Source organism: Sceloporus occidentalis, unplaced genomic scaffold (genome assembly GCF_023333645.1).
Source record: "Sceloporus occidentalis isolate IW3139 unplaced genomic scaffold, rSceOcc1.0.p SCAF_21, whole genome shotgun sequence".
NCBI classification, from domain to species: Eukaryota; Metazoa; Chordata; class Lepidosauria; order Squamata; family Phrynosomatidae; genus Sceloporus; species Sceloporus occidentalis.
This window is the reverse complement of record NW_028317001.1, coordinates 7196018-7221474: the sequence shown is the minus strand read 5'-3', so window position 1 is coordinate 7221474 and position 25457 is coordinate 7196018. Positions and strand designations below refer to the sequence as shown.

The 25457-nt window shown below is 47.4% G+C and overlaps 2 protein-coding genes across 2 annotated transcripts in view; one reads left to right on the top strand and one right to left on the bottom strand.

Annotated features, from left to right (window-relative positions):
• The window catches only part of LOC149301511 (uncharacterized), a 235000-nt gene that overhangs the window by 198580 nt on the left and 10963 nt on the right, over positions 1–25457 (top strand). The gene's annotated exons all lie outside the window — the stretch shown is intronic.
• On the bottom strand, positions 517–23808 carry LOC149301512 (uncharacterized). Its single transcript, XM_089484301.1, has 3 exons — positions 23766–23808; positions 20991–22090; positions 517–1948 (listed from the first exon to the last, which is right to left on the bottom strand). The coding sequence occupies exons 1-3, from the start codon at positions 23806–23808 to the stop codon at positions 710–712; spliced, it is 2382 nt and encodes a 793-aa protein (XP_089340427.1). The 3' UTR covers positions 517–709.

Genomic DNA, 25457 nt, shown 5'->3' with positions numbered 1-25457 from the left:
TCTCCCCTTCCTTCCCTCCATTCTTCCTTTGAGGAGACTGCAATGGAGCCCAAGATGCAGAGCTGGACTCAGGAGGGAAAGGCAAGAAAGGAAGTCTCTGCTTTGGAAATCAAGCTCTCTTTGTGTATCCTGTGTATTTGTGTGTATGTGTGTTTGCCTCTGCTGTTCTTATGGCTGGGAATGGAGGTGAGGACTGAGGAGAAAAGAAAGGTTCAGTTTTGTGCAAATGCAGAACTTCTGTGCATTAAAGAATCCAGTGTGTTGAAATAGCAAAGAACTTTACTGAGAACACAGAGTCAGAACTGCCCACTGCAAGCCCCAAAACCTCTTCCAATCCTAGCCCCCACCTCCAGTTCCCACAGTCTATGCCCCACAGGAAACAAGGTCCCCTTTGCCACCCCCAGAAACTAGCCCTTTCTGTTAATACAAGCCTCCAACTTTCTTCAGCCAACATCCCACACATTGCAAAAGCTATCATTCCCATAACTATTCTAGACAGCTGCAACAAACCCCAGCTCCCCATCTAGATAACCTATACCACAACCCACAACCCCCAGCCAAATTCACAACCCAAAGCAACTATCTATACTATTAACAATTAAAATCTAAACTTAACAAATTACAACAGACATATGGACAGACAAACCTTACAAACACAATCACAAGGGCCTTTTCTTGGCAACACTGAATTAAATTTTATATATATTCGTTATTGACAAAAATAAAGTGGCTTCTCTTCTTTGTGTACTCTCTGATGTGTCACTTGGTTTGACTTCTGAGAGAAACATTTCCCACACTGCTGGCATTTGTATGGCTTCTCTCCTGTGTGGACTCTCTGATGTATCACTTGGTATGACTTCCGAGAAAAACATTTCCCACAACGCTGGCATTTGTATGGCTTTTCTCCTGTGTGGACTCTCCGATGCATCTCTAGGATTGACTTCTGACAAAAACATCTCCCACAATGCTGGCATTTGTATGGCTTCTCTCCTGTGTGGACTCTCCGATGCGTCTCTAGGATTGACTTCTGACAAAAACATCTCCCACAATGCTGGCATTTGTATGGCTTCTCTCCTGTGTGGACGCTCTGATGTATCACTTGGTATGACTTCGAAGAAAAACATTTCCCACAACGCTGGCATTTGTATGGCTTCTCTCCTGTGTGGACTCTCTGATGCGTCTCTAGGATTGACTTCTGAGAAAAACATCTCCCACAATGCTGGCATTTGTATGGCTTCTTTCCTGTGTGGACTCTCTGATGCGTCTCTAGGATTGACTTCTGAGAAAAACATCTCCCACAACGCTGGCATTTGTATGGCTTCTTTCCTGTGTGGACTCTCTGATGTTTTACTAGGTTTGGCTTCTGAGAAAAACATCTCCCACAATGCTGGCATTTGTATGGCTTCTCTCCTGTGTGGACTCTCTGATGTATCACTAGGTATGACTTTGAAGAAAAACATCTCCTACAATGCTGGCATTTGTGTGGCTTCTCTCCTGTGTGGACTCTCTGATGTATCACTAGGTATGACTTTGAAGAAAAACATCTCCCACAACGCTGGCATTTGTATGGCTTCTCTCCTGTGTGGACTCTCTGATGTATCACTAGGCATGACTTTGAAGAAAAACATCTCCCACAACGCTGACATTTGTATGGCTTCTCTCCTGTGTGGACTCTCTGATGTATCACTAGGCATGACTTTGAAGAAAAACATCTCCTACAACGCTGACATTTGTATGGCTTCTCTCCTGTGTGGACTCTCTGATGTCTCACTAGGTCTGACTTTGAAGAAAAACATCTCCCACAATGCTGGCATTTGTGTGGCTTCTCTCCTGTGTGGACTCTCTGATGTCTCACTAGGTCTGACTTTGAAGAAAAACATCTCCCACAATGCTGGCATTTGTATGGCTTCTCTCCTGTGTGGACTCTCTGATGTATCACTAGGTATGACTTTGAAGAAAAACATCTCCTACAACGCTGGCATTTGTGTGGCTTCTCTCCTGTGTGGACTCTCTGATGTATCACTAGGTGTGCATTTGAAGAAAAACATTTTCCACAATGCTGGCATCTATGTGACTTCTTTCTTGTGTGGACTCTCTCATGCCTGACAAATTCTTCTGTAAAGGAGGACAATGACAGACAAGACTGAATCTCAATGTTAAGAGAGGAAAGTGTTACCCCAAGATTTAGCCCCACGTTCACCCTTCCCTATTTGAGATCAAATTAATAAAATTGGTATGAGTGACCTGAGCATGACCGTGTTCTGGATGCCCCCAAATCCATATCATGATTGTATCCTTACTCATAGGAGCTACCAAAGAAGAGATTGAAGGGGAACTGCCATGAGGAAATCAGTAGAAGCAGATAGTCAGGCCGTTGAAAAATATTCCATTAAATATATGTAAAACTATTTTAATGGAAAAGTGGCATCATTTCCTGTGAGACTGCCATAGAGTTCAGAGTCAGAGCACATGGCATGATGCAAGCTAACTGCAGAGGATGCTTCATGCTGTGTGGCACCAGGAGATGACTCACAACCAATACAGGATACAGCTCACATGTGGGTTGGAGTTGTGTGTACAGGAGATTGTGAAGTGGATGGAAGCTAGAGAGGAGAGATAGTAAATATTTGTTTTATATTGCAACTCAGGATAAAGAACCACCAAGGACTGTGAATTATTTTTAAGTGTCGAAAGTGTTTAGTGCATCGCCAATGCCTATATCTGGAGATTTGCTTCTGTATTCTGCTATGTTATTGTTGAGTTCTGGGAGTGTCGCCTTCAGACTGTGCTATACATTGGCTTGTGAATGGGATCAGAAATCAGAGCTAAGAAGGAACTAAGAGCCGGTGTGACAATCCTGTTCTTTCCCCACCCAGGAACCATTCCAAAGCAATTAAAACATCCTAAAGCAATTTTGAATGCTCTGCTTCTGCCCCCAAGCAACAATTTCAGTATAAATATCAGCCCCAACTGGCTGTTCTTCAGCGTCAGTCACATGCTTACTATGTTGTGAATCGCTTTGATCTACAGGAAAGGTGGTATATAAATAAAGTTTTATTTATATATCTTTTTTATTTCGACAGTGGAATATACTCCCTTAGAGTTTGGTGTAGTCCACTTCTTTGGAGGTCTTTAAACAGAGGCTGGAGGGTGCTTGGAATGTGTATTCCTGCATGGCAGAAGTGGGTGGAACTGGATGGCCCTTGTGGTCTATTCCAACTCTGTGATTCTATAATGCTAGTGGATTCCGGTTCCTTACCCACAGAGGTCACATTCCCATAATTCTCCATCATTATATGATTGTACATAAGTCGCTGCTTCTTCGACAACAGTTTCCATTCTTCCTCGGTGAAGTATATCGCCACATCCGCAAAGGTCACCTGAAACAGAAAATAGCCCTCATCCAGAGAGAGACTAAGCAAAAGGGGAGGAAAGCACACGGTGCATCCAAATATTATTTCATCACTTCAGAATTCAGTCCAGGATATAAACTTTAAATTCTGTTTGCAAGAAAAAAGTTACTGCCTTTGAGATCCAGTTTGTCTTGAATCTTTTCAATATAATATACCATATAATAAACAATATAATTTAGGCCGTGGCTGGGATATTGATGATGGATTAGGATACTCACTATCCCAACACATACAGTACATTTAGCTACCAAAGAATTATGGTGCATTTAGACATTTCTTGCCACATTTGAGAGGCAAATGTCATTTTTAATCACAGTTCTGGGGAGCACTCTGGGCTTGAGGGCCACTGGGCCCACCCCATATTTAGATCCAGAGATGTTCTCCCATAGCCCCCAACATTTCATAGATGGGGAAAACAAGACACATGTGGACAAGCAACCCAGAAGGCATGGAAGATGGCCAAAGTTGTTTATGAGGAAGATCACACAAGCTAGGAAGGGCACAGCAGTTTCCTTCTGGTTCAGCCTCCTGGGAAGGGCCATATCCTGTCTCCTTCTTTCCTCTCCTCTCCCCACTTTTGAGTTGATGGGCTGCAAACTCAGTTGCACTCAGGAACTGAGGAGAGCTGAGAAGGGGGAAATTGGGAGGAGAAGAGAGCAACTGGGACATTTTTAAAAGCCCCTGAAAATGCGAGGATTAATCAGGACTGTCTCTGCCAAATCTGGACAGTATTTTATTTGCTTCCTTTCATAAATTGGCCCAGCAGTGACACAGATGAAGCTAATAGCATAGTGACTCACCAAAGAGCTGTTGTACCTCTCCATCCTCTTTCTGTTGGAGCCCAACTCCCTCCTCTTGGCCTCTGTGTCAGCCATCAGGTGGGCAGGGGTCCTAGTGGCCCTGCACTTGGGTCACTTTTAGCAAGAGAGGCCCCAAAGCCGTGTCCAAGGAGGCCGTGATGAGGTTCCTGAGAAAAGGGAGCAGGGTTAGGATTGGCTTGGCAAGAAACCCTGCAGCACTCAAAGACACAGAGAACAGCATCCTGCTGGTGACATAAGCAGGTGACACATGCCTCCTTTGGGCCGATGCAGAGGAGGGCATCCCCTTCCTCCCTCTGCACCAAACAAAGCCCCCTGGACCTAGCATAGATTCACTGCAGCTCCCCTACACAACAGATACTCCATGCCTTATTAGAGTGGCAGGGATTAGGGGATGTGAAAGGAGTACATCATAAATAAATAAATAAATCATCTGCTGAAACCTCCAGAGTTCGCCAGTGCTTTTCCCCAGCATCAGCCCCTTTCCCAAGAAGGAGGCTGCATCCACACTATAGAAATAAAGCACTTTGACACTTCTTTAACCGCTCAGTGCTGTGGAATCCTGGGATTTTACCTTTGGACACTTAGCCTTCTCTGCCAGAGAGCTCTCATGCCACAACAAACTACAATTCCCAGGATTCCATAGGATGGAACCAGGAGAGTTAACACGCTTTAGAACTGGATTATTTCTCCAGTGCAGATACAGTCTGAGTCGGTTTTAAAAGGGTAGAAGCGCCCATGTCTTGTTTTTAGCCTCCTAATAGTGGTTTTCCTTTACAAAAGAAGTAGTTTGTTTTAGTCTCTAATCCTTCTTCTTCTTCTTCTTGTTTAATTCTATGTTGGTCTGTTTCATTCTTGGTAATATGAGTTATTCTGGTCCGTCTCCTTCCTTCTTGCCTGAAAATCTATTATTATTATTATTATTATTATTATTAACCTTTATTTATGAAGTGCTGTAAATTTACACAGCGCTGTACATACAACTCTTTAGTGAGACGGTTCCCTGCCCGCAGGCTTACAATCTAAAAAGACACGACACAAAAGGAGAAGGGAGAGGTGGTGGAGAAGGGGATCAGGTCCAGTAGTTCTTGTCTACCTCCAAGGCCTGGACCAAGGCAGATGGAATGGAGGAAGGGCTTGGGTTCTTAATGGATGGTCAAAAGAAGAAGGGAATGACAGTAGGGAAGGGGGAAAGTCCAGCTCATCTGCTCTCTCACATAGGCCTCTCTCCCCCTCAAGATGGTGGTCGGAAGGAGGGCTCTTTGTTGTTGCTGGCCTGCCTCTCTCCCCCTCGAGATAACAAGGAAACTGGGGAGACTTTTAAAACCTCCCAAAGGAGCCACGTTTGGCCTTGTTTGGGGGACAAGCCTCCTCTTAGGAGCCAAAGCCCAATGTTTATGAAGAAGAAGAACAAGGCTTGTATTAAAACTATCCTCCCATTTCTGATCCCTGTTAAAACCCCAGAAGGAGCAGAGCTGTGTAATAAGAAAACCCTCTCTGAAAAGAGACACAAAAGACACACTTCCTTCCTTTTGGCCCAAGGAGCCTGGCCTCCTTCTCTCTCTGGAGCCTCAGGAGAGAAAGAGAGGCCTCTCTTCAACTGAGGCTCAGAGAAGGTTCTGGAACAATATTCACCACAGTCACAAGCAGACAATAAAATGGCTGCCAGAACACAAAATGGCCACCTCTTCCTCAGCACTTGGCAGTTGGCAGTTTGAGGCCTTCAGGGAGAGAGAGAGACTGAGGGGAAGAGTGGAAGGGGGTCCTGGAGGGAGGGGGCCTTGGGAGATATCGGGCCTTCCTGAGATATTCGGGGTTCGCTTCCTAACAAAGGGGTTTCTGGCATCATAAAGGATTTGGGGCAAACTGGATCTGAAAGGCAGAAGTAGCCTTTTCTCTTGCTTTAACTGCCCTGGCTCAGTGCTAGGGAATTCTGGGAAATGTAGTTTTGTGAGACATTGAGCCTTCTCTGACAGAGAGCTCTGGTGCCACAATAAACTCCAGTTCCCAGGATTCTCTAGCACTGGGCCAGGGCAGTTAAAGTGCTCTCAAACTGGACTATTGCTGCCGTGTGTTTTGGACCTTTCTTGGCTGCAAACTGTCCATAGCCTGCAATGCATCTCCTAATTCTGTTGGCAGTCCCTCCCTCCCAACACTTTCTCATTTCCCCCAAAACCAGCGCAAAGCTGGCAGATGGAAAGAGGTTTTAAAGCAGCATTTAAATCTGCCATATTTGTTTTTAAAAGACTAAATGTCCCAAATGCTATTATCTGTTTTGTAGCTATTATTACAGAAAGACGTAGAGTGCAAACTCCTCAAGTAGCTTTATTTTCTGGAGTGAGATGGGCTTTTCCAACTGACTCTCTGTGATGATCTCCGGTGGTCCAAGCAGCCAAACCGCGGCCCTGTAATAATAATAATAATAATAATAATAATAATAATAATAATATACCCCTCTCTTCAGCCAAAAGGCTATCAGAGTGTCTTACAAATTGTTAATTAGACATTTAGACATTATGGCTCTTAGCCCAGCAGACCCTTAAACTCCTTAAATCACGCTGCCATCATCCAGTGAATTATGAAAGGACTTCTCTTAAACTTCACTGGGACCAGTTAAGGAACCTTATTTCTGCTTCTTTACTGATCTTCCAAGCATCAACTGATCCAAGACATGTGTAAAAGGAGCGTCAAGTAGTAGATACTCCAAGGAGGTATTGATTATAAATAACAACATATAACTAAAATGTAAGTCATACAAGATATTAAGAATCTTGCAGGTACAATATTTGTGAGTATATAATATTCAATTCATACAAGCTATTAAAATAATAAATAGACCTAAACATCCAATTCTGAGACTAACTTCCAAGATCCGCTCTTTAACTCTCTCTCTCTCTCGATCTCCAACCGACACAATTCCCCCAACTGTCTCTTGGTCTCTCAGGCCTTATATCTCCTTCTCACGGAAGCTTCCAGAAGGACCTTCATCTTGCTCTCTGATTGGTCAAGAGAGCCTTCCGTAGCAATGATGTCACTCTGCATTTGCATAAACCTCCCTTTTCTGCCTGAAGAAGACCTCCATTGACTGGAGCCCAGTCATTACACTTTCCCAAGGCAAGGCTTGCACCTATTTCCCAATGTTGTTCTTGGGGTCTGCCTTCCAGTTGTTTCCAGGTCTTATGGTGACCTTATGGGAGTCTCTGAAGGGGTTTTCTTGGCTGGTTTCTTCAGAGTGGGTTTCCCATGGCCATCCTCTGAGGCTGAGAGAGTGTGACTTGACCAAGGCTTCAGTCCTTTTGGAAGCCTTTTTGCTTTATCTTCTAGAAGGCAGCTGAGGTGTTGCTTCTTCCACTGAAGAATGAGAGGAACCTTCTGGCATCCAAAAGGCTAACATTCTCTGGAGTTATGTCTGATAATATGAATATATAGGATTGCTATCCCTGTTCATTTATTAAAAGGTTTCATATCATAGCTATGTCCCTTAATAGTAGTTAACCAAATTAAACAGTACGTAAAACAAAAACATGAAACAAGCTAGACAAGGAAACTGTTACATGGATTTGTAATTGGTTGACTGGCAGAACCCAAAGAATATTCCACAGTGGCTCCTTTTCATCCTGGAGAGAAGTGACCAGTGGGGTGTCCAGTGGGGTTCTGTCCAGGGCCCAGTGCCATTCAACATCTTTATCAATGATTTGGATGACAGAATTGGGGGCATACGTATCAAATTTGCAGATGAAACCAAATTAGGAAGAGTAGCTAATACTCCAGAGGACAGGATCAAAATTCAAAATGACCTGAACAGACTAGAAAAATAGGCCAAAGCTAACAAAACGAAATTTGACAGGGAGAAATGTAAGGTACTGCATTAAGGGCAGGAAAATGAAATGCACAGATACAGGATGGGGGGCAACTGGCTGAATGAAAATGGATCTAGGACTTCAAGTAGACCACAAGCTGAACATGAGACAACAGTGCAATGCGGCAGCTAAAAAGGCCAATGCGAATTTTGGCTGCATCAATAGAAGTATAGCATCTAGATCAAGGGAAGTAATAGTGCCACTCTATTCTGCTCTGGTCAGGCCCCACCTGGAATATTGTGTCCAGTTCTGGGCCCCACAATTCAAAAAGGATGTTGAGAAACAGGAGCATGTCCAAAGGAGTCCGAATGAAATAGTGAAGGGTCTGGAAACCATGCGCTATGAGGAAAGACTCAGGGAGCTGTGGATGTTTAGCCCGGAGAAGAGATATTTAAGAGGTAATATGACAGCCCTGTTTAAATATTTGAAGGGATGTCATATTGAGGAGGGAGGAAGCTTGTTTCCTGCTGCTCCAGAGAATAGGACCTGGAACAATGGATGCGAGCTCCAGGAAAAGCGATTCCACTTCAACATTAGGAGGAATTAACTGACATACTCCTTCCTAGGAGTGTGGAGGATTCTCCTTCCCTGGACGACTTTAAACAGAAGCTGGATGGCCATCTGTCGGCGATGCTTTGATTGAGAGTTCCTGCATGGCAGGGGGTGGACTGGATGGTCCTAGTGGTCTCTTCCAGCTCTAGGACTCTATGAGTCTATGATTCTGAGATCACAATGGGACAGTCTCAATGCTTCAGCCTGAGGTTGCAAAGGGCCCCTTTAAATAGTTCAGGTAAAGAGCTCCACCTTGAAGTCACAACAGTATCATCTCAATCCTTCAGGTAAGGAGCACCAGCCTGAACTCATAATAGTCCTGTCTCAATCCTTCAGGCAAGGAGAATCAGCATGAGGTTGCAATGGGCCAATGTCAATCCTTCAGGTAAGGTAAGGAGCACAGGCCTTGAGTCACAATAGTCCTATCTCAATCCTTCAGGCAAGAAGCATAGGCCTTAACTCACAATAGTCCCGTCCCAATCCTTCAGGTGAGGAGCATGAGCCTGAAGTTACAATGGGCCAGTCTATAGACTTCAGGAAAGAAGCCACAGCCTAAAGTCCCAATAGGCCAGTCTCAATGCTTCAGGTAAGGAGCATCAGCCTGAGATCCCAATGGGGCAGTCTGGATCCTTTAGGCAAGGAGTATCAGTCGGAGGTCGCAATGGAACAGTCTCAGTCCTTCAGGCAACCTCCTTTTCTGGGAGAGATTTTGACTTCCAGTTTTGCGCAAACATTATTCTAGCTAAGGTTGTCATATAAAACAGCGCCTTCCCATATTTATTGTCCAAATTTTCTTCAAATATCCTTAATAAATAATATCCTGGTTATTATTATTATTATTATTATTATTATTATTATTATGTTTGTATTATTATGTTGGTATTATTATTATAATGTTCAATGTACAGTGGGCCCTCGCCTTACGCGGGGATCCGTTCCGGATCCCGCCGCGTAAAGCGAATTCCACTTATGTTCAAGCCCCATTGTTTCCAATGGGGCTCATGCACGGCGGCGTGACGGCGGCGCACAGGGTGCAATGGGCACACGCGCCTATTCAATTGAATGGCACGCGCCGCCCCTTCCTCCCCGCGGCTTGAGTGCTTATGCTCAAGTCGCGTATGGCGCGCCCGCATATGGCGCGGGTGCACTGTAGTTTGCAGTCAGTGAATGTATTTTGGAGCCAATGATGGGGGCTGCAGGGTCTCCTGCTTTGGGGGCTGGAGCAAGTAAGGCCCTTCTCCTCCTCCTCCTCCTCCTCCTCCTCCTCCGGCCTCTTCCCTTTCAGTCCTCATTCTCACAGAAGAACCCAATTGGGGAGTCCCCCATGGAGGCCCCCACCTTCCCTTCCCTTCCCTGCCAAGGCAGAAAGGCTCCTCTGGCTGCCAGGCCTCCTTCTCTCTCTTGGGAGTCTCTGTGGGTCTATGATATTTCAGAGGGGAATCAAAGGGTCTCTGTGTGTAAATATACATTGGCCTCTTTTCAGGTAAGAGAGGACCATCTCTCGTGTTGAAGCTCTTCCCACTCTCTTCTCCCAAAACAGAAAGAAACAAAGGCCCGTTCCAGACGGACCTTGGCTCCGCTCCCAGTACATACTAGGGGTTGGCCGAGGACGCAGCGTCCAATCAGGCCTCACCCCTAGTACATACTGGGGATGTCAAAATGGTGGCGCCCTATACACATAGGCACCGCCATTTTGACGTGCTGGATGCTTAGTGTCTGCACGTCGCGGCGCAGATGTGACACTGCAAGGCACCATTGGCGCCTTGAGGCATCACAACTGTGCTGCAAGAAGAACCCGTGGTTTGTCACGTGGTTTGTCCACTGGGGCTCCCTCGCACAGCAAACACAGGCACCGGCAGAGCGCCCTTTTTGGGGGCTCTGTAAAGCGCCAAAACAAAAAAGAAAGGCCTCCTTCACTGTTGCCAGGCAGAGTCTGTTCTCACCATGGAAACACTGAGGGAGGGAGATGCTTCTTGGGAGATATGGGCATGCTCAGTAGCAGCCCCTGAAGCCCCTCTGCCCTGAAGGAAGATGGCTGTCCTGGCTCCCACTGAGCATGCTCAGTCCCTCCAGACAGAGCTGGAGGAGGAGGAGGAGGAGGAGGAAGGGCCCTGAGCCTTTAAGGGCTTGAGCCATTCCCAGAAAAGAGTAATTATTAATAATTAATAGTATTTATATGTGAGTCAGTTGGAAAAGCCCATCTCACTCCAGAAAATAAAGGGACTTGAGGAGTTTGCACTCTATGTATTTCTGTAATAATAGCTACAAAACTGATAATAGCATTTGGGACATTTACACTTTTACAAACAAATAGTGCAGATTTAAATGCTGCTTTAAAACCTCTTGCCTATATAAGCACAGACTTAGTAAAATAAGAATATTTTCAGAAAAATAGGGATTAAGGAATGGAATATAGAATATAAAGATAAGGACATTTGATAGTATCTGCTCAGATAAAAACCGGACATGGGTTGAACAAAGACAATAAACTAAAACTAAAAAAGGAGAAGGGAGGGAGGTATTATGTAAGGGGAAAATACAGGGAAGAGCAAAATATCAGTACAGAATATATAGGTTATGCCAAGATAATAAATAGAACATAAATAAATAATAATAAAAATTTTATTTATATACCGCCCTTCCTCAGATCAGGGCGGTTTACAACATTTTAAAAACATTACATTAAAACATCAAAAACATTACAATAAAAACAGAAAAGCCCCGAGTTAGCCAGTCCTCTTGCCAGTGAAGAGGAAGGAGGTCCATAGGACATCTTAATCGGGGAATGCATTGCCAAAAAGGAAGGTCTTCAGATCCCTTTTAAATTGGGCCAGGGAGCGGAGCTCTATGGGCAGCGTGTTCCAAAGGGCCGGGGCGGCGATGGAAAATGTCTTCCTGGTAGTGGAGACAAGCCTTGCCCTGGGAACCCTAAGTAATTGCTGCCCAGATGTTCTGAGGGTGTGGGACGGAATGTATGGGGAGAGGCGATCCTTCAGGTATCCTGGGCCCAAGCCATTTAGGGCTTTATAGGTCATCACCAACACCTTATATTGCGCCCGGAAGCGAATCGGCAGCCAATGCAGATCTTTTAGCACCGGTGTAATGTGGCTGGCCCTGGAAGTACCAGTGACCAGCCTGGCTGCCATATTTTGTACCATTTGTAGCTTCCGGGTTTGGTATAAGGGTTGCCCCATGTAGAGTGCATTGCAGAAATCCAGTCTCGAGGTTACCAGAGCATGTACCACAGTTTCAAGGTCCCTCTGGGCCAGGTATGGGCGCAGCTGGCGAATAAGCCGAAGCTGATGACAGGTGCTCTTGACCGTCGCATTCACCTGAGCAGTCAGGTGAAGGGACGAGTCAAGAAGCACCCGCAGACTGCGCACGGAGTCCTTCACAGGAAGCGTGACCCCGTTCAGGACAGGTGGAACCACCGCCATTCCTGGACCAGGGGAACCTATCACAAGTACCTCCGTTTTCTCTGGATTCAGCTTGAGTCGGTTTTCCCTCATCCAGCCCATTACTGACTCCAGACAGGCCACGAGAGGAGAGATGCCATCCCCAGTCACTGCATCAGTCGGAGACATAGAGAAGACTATTTGGGTGTCATCAGCGTACTGATAACCCCGTGCCCCATGTCTCCGGATGATCTCTCCCAGCGGTTTCATGTAAATGTTAAATAGCATGGGAGACAGAATGGCTCCTTGAGGGACCCCAGTTTTAAGGGCCCTCTCATCGGAGCACACGTCTCCCAGCTGCACCATCTGGGACCTCCCGGAGAGGTAGGACTGGAACCACTGGAGCGCAGTGCCCCCGATTCCCACCTCTGCCAGGCGCCCCAGAAGGATACCATGGTCTATGGTATCGAAAGCCGCTGAGATGTCCAAGAGCACCAACAGGGACACGCTTCCCCTGTCGATGCCCAGACGGAGATCATCGACCAAGGCGACCATGGCCGTCTCAACCCCGTAACCCGCCCGAAAGCCAGTTTGAAATGGGTCCAGATAATCCGTTTCATCCAAGACCGCCTGAAGCTGGATTGCAACCGCCCTCTCGATCACCTTCCCCAAGAATGGCTGCAGCGAGACTGGCCGATAATTATTATGTACCAGGGGGTCGAGGGAGGGGTTTTTTAATAAAGGTTTTACAGTGGCCAATTTGAGATCAGATGGAAATTGCCCTTCCCTCAAGGATGTATTAATGATCCGGCGTAACAGTGAAGTCACTGCCGGTCCCCGCTGGGCTGCTAGCCATGAGGGACAGGGATCGAGAGAGCAGGTCGTTTTCCGAACACTTCCGAGGATCTTGTCCACATCATCGGTACTTACCAACTCAAACCGATCCAGTTTAACAAAGTCCACGGAGGCTCTGGATGCCTCTACCCTAGGTTCTGCTTGAATGTCGGCGTCAAGACCTTCGCTTATCCGAGATGTTTTATCCGCGAAGAAGTTGTTAAATTGGTCACAGCAGGCCTTAGAAGGTTCAAGGATCTGGTTCGGGGCAGGAGGGAGCTGAATTAGCTCCCTGACTACCCTGAACAACTCTGCTGGACGCGACTCCGCGGACGCGACACGAGCAGCATAGAACAAATTCTTAGCTGCTCGTATCGCCTCTCCGTAGTCCACTAACAGTTGGTCTAGGAGAGTCTTGTCGTCTAAGCGAAGGTGTTTCCGCCAACGGTACTCTAGCCGTCGCAGTTCCCGCTTCCTTGCCCGGAGATCTTCCGTATACCAGGGCTTACGTTTGGAAGCGGGTCTGAGAGGGCGCTTGGGAGCGATACTGTGTATAGCCCTTGAGAGACCGGTATTCCAGATACCAGTCAGGGCATCAACAGAGTCGCCGTCACTTCCAACCATGTATCCCTCTAGGGCTTCCTGGAACCTTTTGGGTTCCATCAGCCTTCGAGGGTGGACCATCCTAATAGGTCCACCACCCCCGGGAGGGATCTGGGTAGAGACCTTGATTTTTGCCTCAACCAGGAAATGATCCGTCCATGGCAAGGGGGAAATATTAGTTATTTCCGCCCACGGATTTTCCGCATCTGAACAGAAGACCAGATCAAGAGTATTACCCGCACAATGCGTGGGACCCAAAATCAGCTGGGACAGGCCTATGGCTGCCATGGTATCCATGAATTCGCGAGCCGCACCGGGTGGAACATAGCTGGCCGTGAGGGAGATGTTGAAGTCGCCCAGGACAAGTAGCCTGGGCGTCTCCAGCATCAGTTCAGCGACCAGCTGTGTCAGCTCGTTAAGGGAGTCCGTTAGCGCACGGGGTGGCCGATACACCAACAGAATCCCTAGACTGTCCTTCACTTTTAGGGTCAGGTAGATACACTCGATGTAGGACGTCTGACGAATGTGGTTCCTGGTGAGGGACACGGTGTTCCTATGTATCAAGGCCACCCCCCCCCCCCCCGCCCACGTAACCTGGGCTGGTCCTTCACTGAGAACCCGGCAGGCAGGGCCTGAGCCCACACAGCATCCCCTTCAGGCCCAAGCCAGGTCTCGGTAATGCAAGCCAGATCGCAACCTTGGTCCTCCAGCAGATCGTGGAGGATGTGGGACTTGTTGTTAATCGATCTGGCATTGCACAGGAGCAGCGACAGGGTTTGTGGCACGGTTGGAGTGACCCTCAGGTCCTTTAGGATGGGAGGGGGACCGGAAGGAGAGATAGATATAACGCATCGATCTCGCCATCCCCTGGAACGCAAGTCCCTTCTCCCACCGCCATACCTCCCCCTGCCCCACACAACCTCAATAGGAGCTCCGCTCAAGGCGATGTTATCCCCTTCCTCCCCAGCCCATGCATCCCCCGCATCCATGACCTCCCCCCACCCTCCTCCAGCAACTCAGAGAGCAGAGGTTAGCCACCTCAGGCATCCTCTGCTCTAACGCTAACCCACACCCTCCCTAGCCCAATAGAGCTGCGCAGTTGCGCAGCTGCGCGGTGGTAGCGCTGCGGAGTCCCGCAGCGGTTCCCTTTTGCAGTCCGTAGGCGGCACTCCCGGGGCGATGCGCAGCTTCGCAGCTGCGCACCTCCGACACCACCAGGAGGAGGCCGCCCGGCAGAAGCGCGGCTCTGGCGGCGGCGGTGTCCGGCGAGGAGGCGGAGGGGGCGTGGCAGGAAGGTCCGGACGCCCGGCTTTATGCTCACCGCTCTCACCTGGTGAGCCTCCTCCTTGCCTTCCCCCCAGATGTTCCTTAAAGGGCCCCTCCCCGGCTGCCGCAAAACGCCAAGGCAAGCCAAAAGAAGAAAAGAGTCCCGCAGCGGTCCCCTTTTGCAGTCCGTGGGCGGCACTCCCGGGGCGATGCGCAGCTTCGCAGCTGCGCACCTCCGACACCACCGGGAGGAGGCCGCCCGGCAGAAGTGCGGCTCTGGCGGCGGCGGTGTCCGGCGAGGAGGCGGAGGGGGCGTGGCAGGAAGGTCCGGACGCCTGGCTTTATGCTCACCGCTCTCACCTGGTGAGCCTCCTCCTTGCCTTCCCCCCAGATGTTCCTTAAAGGGCCCCTCCCCGGCTTCCGCAAAACGCCAAGGCAAGCCAAAAGAAGAAAAGAGTCCCGCAGCGGTCCCCTTTTGCAGTCCGTGGGCGGCACTCCCGGGGCGATGCGCAGCTTCGCAGCTGCGCACCTCCAACACCACTGGGAGGAGGCCGCCCGGCAGAAGCACGGCTCTGGCGGCGGCGGTGTCCGGCGAGGAGGCGGAGGGGGCATGTATTGGAAGGTATTAGAAGTTGTAAATATGATCAATCTGTTAATATCGTGTATGTTCAAGAGATGCTGGCAGAAGTTATAAATAACTGGAAAGTACAATCGCAAATGTATAACTGAATGTGAATTCATAAATAAAGCTCACCTGAACTTAATAAAGAAAGAAAGAAAGAAAGAAAGAAATTGTCTCAGTGAGCTGCCATATTTTGAATTAGTTGAAGTTTCCAGACTTACTGCAAGGGTAGCCCTATGTAGAGCACATTGCAGAAGTCAAGATGTGAGCTTACCAGTGCATGAACCATAGTTTTTGGGTCTTCAGGTTCCAGGAAAGGGCGCAGCTGGCGTATCAACCGAAGCTAATAACAGGCACTCTTGGCCGTCGCATCTATCTGAGCTGACATCTGGAGCAAAGGAACCAGGAGCACCCCCAAACTGCAAACATAGTCCTTTAGGGGAACTGTGACCCTGTCCAGGAGCGGTAGACAAACCTCCATACCTGGGTTAGAGGCTCCAAAAACAAGTACTTCTGTCTTAAATGGATTCACTTTCAATCTGATTTCCTCATCTTGCCCATGACTCCCTCAAGACATTCATTCAGAGGGGAGATGCCTTCCTTAGTTGATACTGAAGTCTGGGGCATGGAGAGATATTGGATGCCATAAGCGTACTGATAAAACCCCATCCCATACCTCCAGATGATCTCTCCAGGCGGTTTCATGCAGATGTTAAATAGCATTAGGGACAGGATGATGCAACGAAGGATGCCAAATTTAAAATCCCTTTTGGAGGAGCAAGTGTCCCCAAGCATCACCATCTGGAATCTGCTTCTGAAATAGGACCAAAACCACCGCAATGCAATGCCCCTGATCCCCAATTCCCTCAGGCTTTCCAGAAGGATACCATGGTTGACGGTATCGAAAGCCACTGAGAGGTCCAAAAGCACCAACAGGGTCATACTTCCCCTGTCGATGCTCAAGCGGAGATAATCTAAGGAGACCATAGCAATCTTGACTCTGTATCCCGTCCTGAAGCCAATTTGAAAAGGGTCTAGATAATCTGTTTCATCCAAGACCACTTGGACTTGAAGAGCAACTGCCCTCTCACTCACCTTGCTTAGAAATGGAAGATGGGGACCGGTCTGTAATTGTTCATGTCCAAGGGATCTAGAGAGGGCTTTTTCAGAAGCGGCCGTACCACCGCTTCTTTTAAGCAAGATGGAAAATAGCCCTCCCTAAGAGATGCATCTATGATATAGCTCAGGTGAGTCCTAAATGCATCTCCTCCTTGGAGGACCAGCCATGAAGGGCAAGGGTCCAGGGGGCAAGTTGTCTTCTTCACACTTCCAAGGAGCTTGTCCACATCCTAAGTACTCACAGATTCAATTTGATCCAGTATGATCTTATTCACAGAGTCACTGGACACCTCACCTATAGCCTCTGCAATAATGCTGGCATCCAAGTCAGCTCTTATCTGAGAGATATTATTATTATTATTATTATTATTATTATTAACCTTTATTTATAAAGCACTGTAAATTTACACAGCGCTGTACATACAATCTTTTTAATTGGACGGTTCCCTGCCCTCAGGCTTAAAATCTAAAAAGACACGACACAAGGGAGTGGTGGTGGGAAAGGGGGATCTCTAGTAGGGTAATACATATAAAATACATAGCAATACAGGAAATGATTCAATAAAACAGCCAAGAAAAGAACATCAAATAGCAAGTGACAATTATGCAATGCCTGAGAATGCTGCCCTGAACAGGATGGTCTTCAACTCCATTTTGAAGCTGGTTAAAGAAGTGATGGCTCTTGCTCACAGGGGAAGAAGGTTCCAGGAGTGAGGGGCAGCGAGTGAAAAGGGGTGAATCCGGGATGGGGCAGAGGAAATCCTGGGCTGGGACAGCAGACTTTGACTACCAGAACAGAGGGCCCTAGTGGGAAGGTGAGGAGAAAGAAGGTCTGATAAGTAAGGAGGGGCCAGCCCATGGAGGGCTTTAAATGTCGACAGCAGGAGCTTTTACTGAATGCGGAAAGGGAGGGGGAGCCAGTGAAGGGATGCCAACACAGGAGAGATGTGGTCAGAGCGGTGGGTGGAAGTGATAATGCGTGCAGCTGAATGCTGGACAGAGATTAAAGGACGGAGGTGAGAAAAAGGAAGCCCAGCCAGGAGGACGTTACAGTAATCCAGTCGTGAGATCACTAGGGCATGGACCAGGATCTTGGCAGTAGAGGCGGAGAGATATGGTCGGATTTTGGCAATATTGTACAAAAAGAATCTACAAGCCTTGGCTGTGGTCTGGATCTGAGGGATATACGACAGAGACGAGTCAAAGATAAAACCAAGACTGTGGGCTTGCTGGACTGGTTGAATGGAAATGTTGTCCACAGAGACAGAAAAGGAGTATTGAAGGGTGGGCTTAGGAGGAAAGACAAGAAGCTCCGTCTTGGACATGTTGAGCTTCAAACGCCGTTGGCGCATCCACTGCGAAACAGCTGTGAGGCAAGACGAGACTTGCTGTTCAAGCCTTGGAGAAAGGTCAGGGGTGGAAAGATACAACTGGGTGTCATCGGCATACAGATGGTAGGAAAAACCAAAGGAGCTGATGAGTTTACCTAAGGACAGTGTGTAGAGAGAAAACAGAAGGGGACCCAGAACAGAGCCCTGGGGAACTCCAACAGATAAGGGAACAGGAGAAGAAGTCTGACCACTAGTGACCACTGCAAAAGATCTGCCAGACAAGTAAGATCTAAACCAGTTGAGAACAGAGTCTGAGAACCCAAGGTCAGAGAGTATGTCAACTAGGAGACAGTGATCAACAGTGTCAAAGGCTGCAGACAAATCGAGAAGGATGAGAACAGAGTAAAGGCCATTAGCCTTGGCCTGTAAAAGGTCATTCGAGATCTTAGTGAGAGCTGTCTCTGTAGAATGCCTTGGGCGGAAACCAGATTGAAAGGGATTGAGGATGGAGTTGGCTTCAAGAAACTCAAGACAGCGCGAATAAACAACCCGTTTCAAAACCTTAGAAAGAAAGGGGAGAAGAGAAATTGGACGATAGCTAGACAAAGAGGAGGGGTCAAGAGAAGGTTTTTTCAGAATTGGGGAAATGAGAGCATGTTTGAAGTCCGAAGGGAAGGAGCCTGTAGAGAGAGAGATTGAAGATATGGAGAAGCGAGAGCAGAAAAGAGGGAGCTATAGAAATAAGAAGACGAGTAGGAATTGGATCAAGAGGACAGGCAGCAGGTTTGCAAGAGTTCAGAAGTGTAGATAGTTCATCCAAAGAAGCAGGAGGAAACACAGACATTTTTTTAGGGGAGGGCGAAAGAAGATTATGAGCAGAAGAGGAATCAGGAGGGACTATCTCAGAGCGAATGGTGGTAATCTTAGAGACGAAATAGTTAGCAAAGTGAAATAGTCATTTAAAGCATCACAGTGATCTGTGGTAGGCTCTAATGATGGGTTCTGGGGGACAGGTGCCTGGATCAGGTTCCAGATCCCCCCCCACAAGCTGTCCCTTTATGCTTCTCTTTCCTTGGCATTTTCACTCCTTTAGTCCTTCCTTCTACTCCTTTTACCTATATCCTTTCAAGGGGGTCCAAGGCCTGTTCAGCATGTTCCCAAAACTGGGAGGAGGGTGTTCTTTTTGGGGCTGAGGGTCTCTCTGTTGGTCCTCATCCGCAGGGTTGTTGTGAAGGGAAAGGTATATATGTGTGGGGGGTGCCTAATTTGGATCCTGTGGGCCTTTAAGCCTAGTTCCCAGGTTGCCAGGGAAGTGTCAGTCTCCCCAGATGGGGCTTTGGGGTCCCTCCAGCTCCCTCCTCTTGGATTTGGCCTAGATTTTGGCTCTTTCCCCCCACCCAGACAGAGCCCCCTCTCCCCAGGACCCCAGAGAAAATGTCTCCCCCCCAAAAAAATGTTGTTTCCAATGCTATTGAACCCTATCCTTGTGATGCTTTGTATTTGACACAAAACTCTTCCCTAAATGAAGGGAGGGTCTCTCCTCTGCCCCACTTTCCTTTTTACCTTTGAATCCCCCTCCCCTCCATGGCCACACCTCTCTCCAAGGGTCCCCCCTTTCCTCTTTTCTCAAAATAACCCCCCAAGTACCTGGGCCCCAAGGAATCCCCAGAGGAGGGGGCAGGGAAGGGAGAAAGGAGAGGAGGCCTGGCAGGCTCCCTGCCTTTCTTTGCGGGGAGGAGATTGGGTTTCTGTCTTTCTTACATCACCCCTCCCCCAGAAGATCCTCCAGGAATTCTGAATGAAGGAGGGCTCTCCCCACTTCCCTCCCTCAGAGCAGGCTGTGAGGGTGGCAGATTCAGGGGTTGAGACTGTGCATGCACATTTGCCACCAAAGGCCCCTTTTGAGCATGCGCAGGGATCGCAAAACCCTAGCTGCTGCTGCTTATTCCATTGTCAGCATTTGAAAGAAGGGAAGGACTACACCCTTCCTTTCTTTTTTCTTCCTTCCGGAATGGAGCCCAAGCTGCAGAGCTGGACTCAGGAGGGAAAGGCTGTGAAGACTCTGCTTTGTGCATACAGATCTGTCTCTCTGAGTGTGTGTGTGTGTTTGCCTCTGCTGCTCATACGGCTGGGAATGGAGCTCAGGACTGAGAAGAGAAGAAAGGGTCAGTTTTATGCAAATTCAGAACTTATATGCATCAATGAGTCCATTGTGTTGAAATAACAAAGAACTTTATTAAGAACACAATGGCGGGATACAGACCACCCAAAAAGGGAGGTCTCCCGCCACGCCGGTTTGCTCTGCAAGGCAGCCAAAGTGAACAAACCACGCGGCTCCGTCGTGGAACAAAAAGAACCCGCAAAAAATCGGTTCTTCTTGTGGCACCTTTGTGGCACCGCAACGCGCCAATGGCGCACTTGCGTTGTCACAAAGGCGCCGGGACGTGCATACGTTACGCGTCCATCACGTCAAAATGGCAGCGCCCGTGTGTACAGGGCGCAGCCATTTTGATGCCCCTATCACGTGCTAGGACTGAGGCCAGTATGGACGCCACGTTCTCGGTCAACCCCTAGCACATGATGGGGGCTGCGCAAAGGCCCATTTAAATCAGGCCAGAGTCAGAAATTCAGCATTTCAGTCAGAACTGCCCACCCCAAGACAAATAATACATTAAAACCCCAAACCCTAAAACTCCACCCTCTTCCAAACTTAGCCACCACCTCCAATTCCCACAGTCAATGGCCCACAGGTTACAAGGCTACCTTTGTCATTCCCAGAAACTAGTCCCCTTTCTGTTAATACCTTCCCCCCAACTTTCTTCAGCTAACATCCCTCACATTCCAAAGGCCTTCATTCAAATAACTATTTTAGCCAGCTGCAACAAATCCCACCCTCTATCTAGCTAACCCATTCCACAACCCATAATCCCCAGTCAAATTTATAAACTAAAGCAATGATCTACACTAATAGCAATTAAAAGCTAAAATTAAGAAAATATAACTTTAAAACATAAAGATAGATGGACAGACAAACCTAACACACAAATCACAAGGGCATTTTCTTATCACCACAGGAATAAAAATATATTCATTGTATTCCTTCTTCACAAAAATAATGTTAGTTCATTTCTGGGATTTTTGTGGCTTCTTTCCTGTGTGGCCTTTCTGATGTGTCACTAGGTTTGACATAAAAGAAAAACATTTCCCACAATGCTTGCATTTGTGTGGCTTCTCTCCTGTGTGGACTGTCTGATGTTTCACTAAGTCTCCCTTGAAAGAAAAACATTTCCCACAATGCTGGCATTTGTATGGCTTCTCTCCTGTGTGGACTCTCTGATGTGTCTCTAGGGTTGACTTCTGAGAGAAACATTTCCCACAATGCTGGCATTTGTATGGCTTAGCTCCTGTGTGGAGTCTCTGATGTGTCAATAGGTCTGACTTCTGAGAAAAACATTTCCCACAATGCTGGCATTTGTATGGCTTCTCTCCTGTGTGGACTCTCTGATGTTTTACTAGGTTTGGCTTCTGAGAAAAACATTTCCCACAATGCTGGCATTTGTATGGCTTCTCTCCTGTGTGGACTCTCTGATGTCTCACTAAGTCTCCCTTGAAAGAAAAACATTTCCCACAATGCTGGCATTTGTATGGCTTCTCTCCTGTGTGGACTCTCTGATGTTTCACTAGGGTTGACTTCTGAGAGAAACATTTCCCACAATGCTGGCATTTGTATGGCTTAGCTCCTGTGTGGACTCTCTGATGTGTCAATAGGTCTGACTTCTGAGAAAAACATTTCCCACAATGCTGGCATTTGTATGGCTTCTCTCCTGTGTGGACTCTCTGATGTGTCTCTAGGGTTGACTTCAGAGAGAAACATTTCCCACAATGCTGGCATTTGTATGGCTTCTCTCCTGTGTGGACTCTCTGATGTGTCTCTAGGGTTGACTTCTGAGAGAAACATTTCCCACAATGCTGGCATTTGTATGGCTTAGCTCCTGTGTGGACTCTCTGGTGTATCACCAGGTTTGACTTCAAGGAAAAACATTTCCCACAATGCTGGCATTTGTATGGCTTAGCTCCTGTGTGGACTCTCTGATGTATCACCAGGTTTGACTTCAAGGAAAAACATTTCCCACAATGCTGGCATTTGTATGGCTTCTCTCCTGTGTGGACTCTCAGATGCTTGACAAGGTCTGACTTGTAAGCAAAATGTTTCCCACAGTGCTGACATTTATGTGACTTCTTTCTTGTGTGGACTCTCTCATGACTGACAAGTTCTTCTGTAAACAAGGACAATGACAGACAAGACTGAATCTCAGCATTAAGAGAGGAAGGTGATTTAGCCCCACGTTCACCCCTCCCTATGTGAGATTAAATTAATGTGGGCACATTACAGATGTGCCGAAAGTACGTGCTCCGCACATACTAGGGTTAGGAAGGGGCGTACTAGAGTTAGAAAGGAGCGTCTATTCTAGACGCCGCTGAACCCTAGTATGCGTTGAGCAAGTACAAAATTGCAGCACCCTTCCACACGGGCGTTTGGGACACTTGGAGGACAAGAAGAGTAAGTGGAGAGGAAGGGAGCAGGACAGCCCCCGTGCCTCCCTCCCCATGGACCTTTCCCTGCTCTCCAAGTGCCCAATTTGTGATACTTGGAGGGCAGGAAGGATAAGTGGGGAGTAAGGGGGCTGGGCAAAGTGCCACTTCTGGCATGTGTGGCATAGGTTCACCATCACTGTCATAGCACTTGTGTGTGTCCTCCCCAGACTCCAGAATTTTGAGTGACAAAGAGCCTCTGGAATCAACCATGGAGCTAAGCAAGCTCAGGTTGGAAAAGAAACATTAGAGAAAAAGGAATTTATGTGTTGCCATTTCCTCTCTTCATATGCATTGCTCATAATTGCTAAATGGAACCCCTAAATATGTCTGAAAAGAAGGGTCTGAGCCGGTTCTCACCAGTTCAGTTCTTAAAATCTGTCAGGTTGGTGGTTGCCTCCCAATCCCCAAGGCCCCTCTCCTGGCCCTTCCCAGCGGTCCCTTCCTCTCCGCACAGAGCTAGGCGATCCTGGCTTTGCTCCTGCCTTCCCCTCCTGGCTCCCAGAGGCCTGATCCCCTTCCCTTTCTCCCTCCACTCTCCAACCTTCCCTCTTGCCCATCTGCACTGCTTCAGCATTTCACCTTCACCATCTCTTCCCTGCCTTTTTGTTTTTCACATTCCCTCCTTCTCTCTATCACAGACACACATCCACAGAGTGTGATGCATAAAAGGGACACTTTGAGGCCCATTTGTTGAGAATGGATGGATAATCAATATACAAATGATTCATTGGGAAAGGCAGAGCAAGGGGGCTGGGAACTGGACTCGAATTTTGGTGAGGATCAAGCACCAGAGAGCAGCCTTAAAACAGCCTAAAGACCTCTCTAAGACAAGGATGGGCTACTGTCACATGGGGGAGTTATATTGGCTCCCAGGGGATCTCAGGGGCACCCCCACATTGTATTGCCTAAAAATATGGATTAATGTGTTGCCCCTCAGTATCCCATTGCATCCCTTTGGGGAAGTGGAGGCCGTTTTACCACTGTTGAGCCCTCTCTGATCCATTGCATGGCCAAGGGAGATATTTTCCCCAAGAACCCTCTCCAGAGCCTCAAAAGGATGGAAGAGGGACCAAAAAGGGTAGGAAACTTGCTCAGTTATGTGCTAAGTACCATTTGGGTGAGAAAAGCATTAATCTCTATGCTTCCTTCCCACAAAATCCTAAATTTCAGAATTAAAAAGTCCTTTGCTTGAACCAAAAGGTTTATTGAGAAACTCTGGCAGAAGCATCCATTAACACGTATAAGCAGTTTCTGAAGAGCCAAAATCTTTTCCCTCTGTCTTTTACTATCTCCACACTCCTCCGCTTTCCTCCTCTTTTAGCTCCTAACCAACCCAGCTTCCAAGGTACCTCTTGCCTTCTTCTTCCACCGTTCTCATACGCCTCTCCCCCTGGGGCATGCCTGCCACCCAAATCTCACAAACCAGTCAGTTAATAGCCTCCACAACTGATTCCCTTCCCCCAAGCTGTTCTAGGTCCCATTATACTTACCAACGACTTAAAACTACTAACATTTAAACTACTAACAATTCCCCCTAAACCACAATACCATTCTGGATGAACCACAGAAGCTGGTTCTGACAATTGGCAGTTTACGATGGGGTATTTAGTATCCTTATAAAGTGGAGAGCAATAGTGCCTCACTAAACCACAAATTCAAATATTCTACAGGATGTTGCTATCTCAATTAAACTACACTTGAAAGGGATCTAGGACTCTTAGTAGACTACAAGTTGAACATGGGCCAACAGTGTGATGCGGCAGCTAAAAAAGCCAATGTCATTCTAAGCTGCATCAATATGAATATAGTTTCTTGATCACGGGAAGTAATAGTGCCACTCTCTTCTGCTTTGGTTAGGCCTCCCTTGGAATAATCCTGTGTCCAGTTCTGAGCCCCACAATTCAAAAGGATGTTGAAAAGTTTGAACATGCCCAGAGGAGGGCAACCAAAGTGGTGAAGGATCTGGAAATCATCAAGCCCTATGAGGAATGGCTTAGAGAGCCAGGTACGTTTAGCCTGGATTAAAAAAAGTTAAGGGTGGATATGATATCCATGTTTAAATAATGGAAAGAGTCGTATTGAGGATGGAGCAAGCTTGCTTTCTGCTGCTACAGAGAAAAGGAGACACCACAATGGATGCAAGCCACATAGAAAGAGGTTCCACTTGAACATTAGGAGGAACTTTGGGACAGTAAGAGCTCTTTGACAGTGGAATATACTACCTTAGAGCTTGGTGGAGTCCTCCTCTTTGGAGGTCTTTAAACAGAGGCTGGATGGTGCTTGGAATGTGTATTCCTGCATGGCAGAAGAGGGTTGAACTGTATGGCCCTTGTGGTCTATTCCAACGCTATGATTCTATAATTCTAGTGGAATCATAGTACCATGATAATTTGGCATAAAAGGGATCTCAGTCTTCATAGAAAGGAGAATTGATTATGGTTCCTTACCCACAGAGGCCACATTCTCATAATTCTCCATCATCACATAACTGTACATCAGTCTCTGCTTGTTTGTCAACAGTTTCCATTCCTCCTCAGTGAAATATACTGCCACATCTGCAAAGGTCACCTGCAACAGAAAATAGCCCTCATCCTGAGAGTGACTAAGCAAAAGGGGAGGAAAGCAAATGGTTTGTAACTGGTTGACTGGACGAACCCAAAGGGTGCTCAACAATGGCACCTTTTCATCCTGGAGAGAAGTGACCAGTGGGGTCCCACAGGGCTCTGTCCTGGGCCCAGTGCTATTCAACATCTTTATCAATGACGTGGAGGAAAAAATCGGGGGAATACTTATCAAATTTGCAGATGACACCAAATTAGGGGGAGTAGCTAATACTCCAGAGGACAGGATCAAGATTCAAAATGACCTGAATAGACTAGAAAGCTGGGCCACAGCTAACAGAATGAACTTCAACAGGGAGAAATGTAAGGTACTGCACTTAGGGCGAAAAAATGAAATGCACAGATATAGGATTGGGGACACCTGGCTTAAGGAGACAACATGTGAAAAGGATCTAGGAGTTGAACATGAGTCAACAGTGCGATGCGG

What these genes read in the sequence shown, in the direction of transcription:
- LOC149301512 (XM_089484301.1), bottom strand. Translation starts at nt 23,808, where the DNA reads ATGCCCCAGGGGGAGAGGCGTATGAGAACGGTGGAAGAAGAAG. An exon ending in GAGAACGGTGGAAGAAGAAG is followed by an intron (nt 22,091 to 23,765) that starts GCAAGAGGTACC and finishes CCTTGTTTACAG; the next exon opens with AAGAACTTGTCAGTCATGAG. An exon ending in TTTCTTTTATGTCAAACCTA is followed by an intron (nt 1,949 to 20,990) that starts GTGACACATCAG and finishes TTTTCTTCAAAG; the next exon opens with TCATACCTAGTGATACATCA.